Here is a 6,000-nt window from a genome sequence, read left to right as displayed (position 1 = left end):
AGAAACAAGATCATCAGGATCCCTGGGTGGCGCAGTGGTTTAGCGCCTGCCTTTGGCCCAGGGCGTGATCCTGGAGACCCGGGATCGAATCCCACGTCGGGCTCCCTGCATGGAGCCTGCTTCTCCCTCTGCCTATGTCTCTGCCTCTCTCTCTCTCTCTATCATAAATAAATAAAAATTAGAAAAAAAAAAGTCCTTTAAAAAAAAAAAAAAAAAACAACAACAAGATCATCCAGTTCCCACCCGGCCTAGCTTAGATGAACAAACAGAAGCCCAGAGAGGGAGATGTGATCGCCAACAGTTTCTCAGTCAGTAGTAGTTGTAGGCCTTGGAAACACACTTTCTGAGACAGCACTGTCCCAAAACAAACAAGCAAACACAGAGGGAGCCACGGTTACATAGGTAATTTACACTTCCTACTAACCACATTTAAAAAGTCAAAAAAAAAAAGGGTGAATTAATTTTATATTTTCTTTGACCCACTATATTCAAAATAAAATTTCAACATGTAATCAACAGAACTCTTAGAAATCAGGACCCCTGGGTGGCTCAGCGGTTGGGCACCTGCCTTCCGCCCAGGGCGAGACCCTGGAGTCCCTGGTTTGAGTCCCGCATTGGGCTCCCTGCACGGAGCCTGCTTCTCCCTCTTCCTGTGTCTCTGCCTCTCTCTCTGTGTCTCTCATGAATGAATAAATAAAATCTTAAAAAGAAAAAATCTTAGAAATCTGGTGTGTATTTTATTTACATTTATGGCACATTTCAACTCAGACTAGCTGTATTTCAAGCCCTCAGTTGCCACATGTGGTTAGTAGATATAGGACTGGACAGTGCATTTCTACGCCTCAGTTTCCTCATTTGTGAAATGAGGATAAAATTGGCTAGGTCATAGGGATGCCTGGGTGGCTCAGGGCATGATCCTGGGGTCCTGGGATCGAGTCCTGCATCAGGCTCCCTATATGGAGCCTGCCTTCTCCCTCTGCCTGTGTCTCTGCCTCTCTCTGTGTGTGTTTCTCATGAATAAATAAATAAATGAATAAATGAATGAATGAATGAATGAATGAATAAAATCTTTTTTTAAAAATTGGCTAGGTCATGGAAGACCTAGGAGAGCACAAGGGAAACTCTCGCTGCTCCGCCCTGCACATAGGGGGCGCCCAACAAATCCTGGCTCCTTTGGGTCTTTCCTCTCACCCTACCGCCCTCCTCCAAGTCTCCGCCCCCTTCCCCCACGCCCCGCCTCCTTCAGGCTCCGGGCGGAAGCAGTACCGTCGCAAATGCAGCGCGCATTACGGCGGCGTTGCCTTTTACAGCAGTGTGGCCGGCTTCCGTGGCCCTCTCACTTTTACCTCATTGGCCGTGCGACCCGCTCACAGCGCTTTCCGGCAGTGTGGCCGGAGCCGCCGCGGAGGGGCCGGCGGTTTGGGCGTGAGTGGAGGGAAGCTGAGTAGCAGGTGTTGGCTGGGCCTGGTACCATGGATGTGGGCGAACTTCTGAGCTACCAGGTATGAGGGGCGAGGCAGGCCGGGACGCCATCCCCTCACCCAGGCAGGGGTCTGCGGTCGCGGGACCAGAGCCCCTTCATCTCCCCCCCTGTCGCCTCTGTCCCCGGCCCGCGCCCCCCGCGCTCCTGAGGCTCCGGCGTCCGAGCCCCTCGTTTCACTCCACTCCCCTGAGACTTTCCTGGGCCCTTTCGGTTCATTCCTCCTCAGAGCGCAGGCTCCTTCGTCTCAGCTGCAGCCTGGGCCTCTTCTTGCCCTACCCTGGCTTGGGGCCTGGTCCCCGTCAACTCTTCTGCAGGCCCCCGGCCACCTTCGCATCCATCTCGTCGGCTTTCCGGTCCCCCGGGCGTGGTGCTGGCGGCGGCGGCGGGAGGGCACTGGCCTTGCCTGCCTTTGACCCCGGCTTCTCCAGTAATTGGCCATGTGCCCTTCGGACGAGTCATTTCCCCCTCTTTGAGCTTCAGTTTTTGTGTCTGTAAGACGGCGACAGCACTAACCCTCCCGTTGGGTTGTTTGAGGACTCTGTTGCAAACTCCCGGGTGTGAAAGCTGGTTGTAAAGTGTAAGGGCAGTTCCCGTGCCATTGTTAGGAGATGCGTGGAATTCTAGCGTGGAATCTTCTCGTCCTCCCTGCTCTGGCTACTTGGCGGGAATCCGCGGCCCGGAGGGCAGAAAGGACTTATCCAGAGTCACTCCACAAGTAAGAGCTGGGATTGGAGCTGAGGGCTCCTGGCTCCCAGTTCAAAGGTTTCCCCTCCTTGACTTCTACAGGGGCCCCTTGTGAGAGGCAGTAGAGCCCCGCTGTCCACGTTGTTCGGGTAGCTACTTACCTTTTAGTGTGGCTATTAAAATTGCATATATAAGCGGTCTTGTATTTCCATTGGCAGGTCTGCAGTAGAGAATAGGTGGTTAAGAACTAGGGGCCGGGGCTGCTTGTTCCTTGGAGTGTGTCTTTTGCTATTAACTGGCTGCTGTAACGTTGCACAGAATACTTACTTAACTAACTCTTTGTGCCTTGGTTTCCCCATATGTAATTAGGGGCAAAGATGGTACCTGCCACATAAGTCTGTCGTGAAGTTCTTATGGTCTGCCAATGCTTGTCAAAGAGTAAAAGTTCAGCAAACACCAACAATTATATTCATGTCACTCCCTCCGCCAGTATATGAAGAACAGACCTTGGAGATGTCGTAGAAAAGAACTTATAAGCAACAGGAGATATATAGCCAAGAGATTTATCTCTCTCTCTCTTTTTTTTTTTTTAAAGATTTTATTTATTCATGAGAAACACACACACACACACACACACAGAGAGAGAGAGAGAGAGAGAGAGAGATGCAGAGACACAGGCAGAGGGAGAAGCAGGCTCCATGCAGGGAGCCCGACATGGGACTCGATCCTGGGTCGCCAGGATCACGCCCTGGGCTGAAGGCAGGTGCTAAACCTCTGAGCCCCCGGGGCTGCCCGAGATTTCTCTTTTTAAGACAGTTATTGAACATGAAAGAAGAAAGGAAATAAGGTTGTTGAATGAGTGGTTACATGTCTGTTTGGGAGTTGTAGAATGGCAGGCCCACTGACTCAGAATATTGAAGCTAAAGGAGATTCATTCATTTGCTCAAAAAACATTTATTGAACGCCTACTGTGCAAGGCACCAAATCCTCTGAGTATACAATATTGAACAAAACAGACAAGGTTCTTGCTTCTGTGGAGCTTGTAGTCTGGTGAGAGAGTTAGAAGATGATAAGTGTGTAAACAAATTCAGATTGTGATAGGCTCTTGAAGGCTAAGCAGAGTATACTCTGTAACGGTGCTGTTTTGTGAGATAGCCACTGGCACCTGTGGCTACTTGAAATGTGGCTAGTTGGAATTGAGAGCTATGTGTAAAATACACATTGGATTTCCAGGATTTAGTGTGAAATAAATTAATGTAACATATGTTAATAATCTTTATATCAATTCCATGTTGAAATGATATGTGGGGTATATTGGCTTAAAGAAAATATATTATTAAAGTTAATGTTACTTTCTTTTATACTTTTTTTTCATATAACTACTAGAACATTTAAAGTTATATGTGGCTGTATACCTGGCTCATTTGTGGCTTTCAGTATATTTTTATTAGATAGTGCTATGATTGAAAATAACCCCTGAGGGACACCTGGGTGGCTCAGTGGTTGAGGGTCTGTCTTTGGCTCAGGGCGTGATCCTGGGGTTCTGGGATTGCGTCCCACATCGGGCTGCCTGTGAGGCGCCTTCTTCTCCCTTTGCCTATGCCTCTGCCTCTCTGTCCCTCGTGAATAAATAAATAAAATCTTAAAAAAAAAAAAAGAAAATAACCCCTGGCAGTAGGAGACAGGACCTGTTACCTTTGGGTAGTATGGTCTGGGAAGGACTCTGAGGAACGGATGCTAAAGGACTGAAGGTTGAGAAGGAGCCAATCATGTAAAAGGGCAGAAGGATCAAGGCAGAGGGAAGAGCACATATGTAGGCTATGAGGTAGAAGCTGGTATATAGCCTTTTAGAAGATCAGTGAGAGGATTGATGGTGCTGGGACATGGTGAGTGAGCAGGAGAATGGTAGATGATGAATAGGAGATGTAAGCAGATGACAGACAATGTAGGTCTTCCTGTAGGCCATGGTAAGGAGTTCAAATTTTATTTGGAGAGATGTTATATAGATAACCTCATGCAGCCCACTTCATTACAGATGAGGAGTGAACCCCATTCTGATAAAGCACTTCTCTGCAGTTGTGGGCTAAGGTACTGGCATAGTTGAAACCAGAATCCTGATCTCCTTATTTTCATCTCTGTTCATTCCCCACATGCACTATTCATGCAATTTCCTTTTCGTAAGATGGATGTCCACTCCTCCTGTTCCTAAAAGATGGTACAGTCTGGAATCTAGTTCATAATCAAATGCACCCATCCTCTTGTGGAAATAGGTGAAGATCATTTGAATTAATGAACGCAAAAGCTCTTCAAAAACAGTAACATTTTATAGCTATGAAAGATGCATCATTTACTTGTACCATCTCTCAAAATCTTTCTAATAACCCTATGAAGAAGGTACTGTCTTTAATCCTTGTTGTACAGATTAGGGAACTGAGGTACAGAAAAGCACCTGCCTCATAACTGAAGCTCCTAGTGACTGTGCTGTAGTGCCTGCCTACTCTGTGCCAGATGCTGAATAAAGTGCTTTCAGATGGATTCTTATATTTAATTGTCAACATGCTTTGAGGTGAGGGGCATGCCTATTTTATAGAAAAGGACACTTGAGCTAGGGAGGTCAGTTACCTGCCCAAGGACAATAGCCAGGAGCAGAGCCAGAACTGGAACCGAATGATTACCCAACCTGGTGTTCTGTTTTGTTTTAAGATTTTTAAAAACTTAAAAAATTGAAGAATGATACACCTATAGAAGAATGCATAAATTTTAAGTGCTGTTGATTATAGATATGATTTAAAAAAGGACTCAATATGACCACTGAAGTTCATTTCTCAGGGACATGTTGTCTAAATTTGAATATCCTCACCCCCAGAGTTTGATTCAGTAAATCTCTAATGGGACCCTAGAATTTGCATTTCTAACAAGATCTCAGGTGGTGCTGAAGCTCTGGTCCAGGGACTACATTTTGAAACTGCCCCTGGTCTAGAATGATCTATATTTCTTTAAAAATTTTACCCAACTGAGATTCTCCTCCTTTCGCATAGCTGCTAGTTTTAGTTTTTTTAAGCTTAAGTTATACTTTTTCCCTGCCATCCAAATTATTGAGAACAAATCACTTAATCTTTTTGGGCCTCAGTTTCCTCATATGCCTAATGAGAGGATTAAGTAAGTCTCTCTGAGGTCTCTTCTAACTTTATATTCTGTGATACTAATTATTTAGGCCAAGAGCTCTAGAGTTTTCAAGGGATAAAAAAGCTTGATGTAGGGGAATGAATCGGGGCTGAAAATCTGGGAGATTTGAGTTTTAATCCTCCCTTTATCATTACTTATCTAGGTGACTCAGGACAAGTCACTTCCCCTCTCTGTATATCCTTCTTCTTCTTTTTTTTTAAACCACCTCTAAAATGAGGGTATTGAGCTATAAGAATTGTGGTTGTTTTCCTTTCCTGGAATTCAGAGATTAAGGTAAGCAAGGAAAATATGTAATGTCAAGAAATGTTTATTAAAAGTATTTAATATTTTTTGGGTGCTTCCTAAATTTCAATTTTGGGGCAGCTTAGTGGGAAGATTCCAATTTTCTGCTGAGATTGGTTCTTCTAGTAATAGAGTTAGGCAGTAAGTGCCTCAGTATATGCCTTATATCCTTGACATATGTTAACTATTCATTTGAGAAGACAGGAGAATTACAATGTGGACAGGAGGTGGTGGAAAAAGTCTTAAAGAGGAAGCCAGTTATGTTCCCAATATGGAAATGTACTTTTTTGATGCCTTCAGGCTTAGACATCTCATCAAGAAGTGTGCCCAGCAGTTCCTTGGCTGAGAAGTTTCTGCTGCATAGG

At 45.3% G+C, this 6,000-nt stretch overlaps 1 protein-coding gene across 2 annotated transcripts in view; it reads left to right on the top strand.

Moving 5' to 3' along the window:
- Window positions 1-1,352: 1,352 nt before the first annotated feature.
- CTNNBL1 (catenin beta like 1) overlaps window positions 1,353-6,000 on the top strand; it is a 162,454-nt gene continuing 157,806 nt past the window's right edge. For both annotated transcript variants that reach the window (XM_055302188.1, XM_055302183.1), the window contains exon 1: window positions 1,353-1,502. In XM_055302188.1, coding sequence (XP_055158163.1) covers window positions 1,473-1,502 — 30 coding nt within the window. In that variant the 5' untranslated portion in view covers window positions 1,353-1,472. The remainder of the gene's footprint in view (window positions 1,503-6,000) is intronic.

Source organism: Nyctereutes procyonoides, unplaced genomic scaffold (assembly GCF_905146905.1).
Source record: "Nyctereutes procyonoides isolate TBG_1078 unplaced genomic scaffold, NYPRO_anot_genome, whole genome shotgun sequence".
NCBI lineage: Eukaryota > Metazoa > Chordata > Mammalia > Carnivora > Canidae > Nyctereutes > Nyctereutes procyonoides.
The sequence above is the reverse complement of the archived record's forward strand: the minus strand, read 5'-3'. Positions and strand labels throughout refer to the sequence as shown.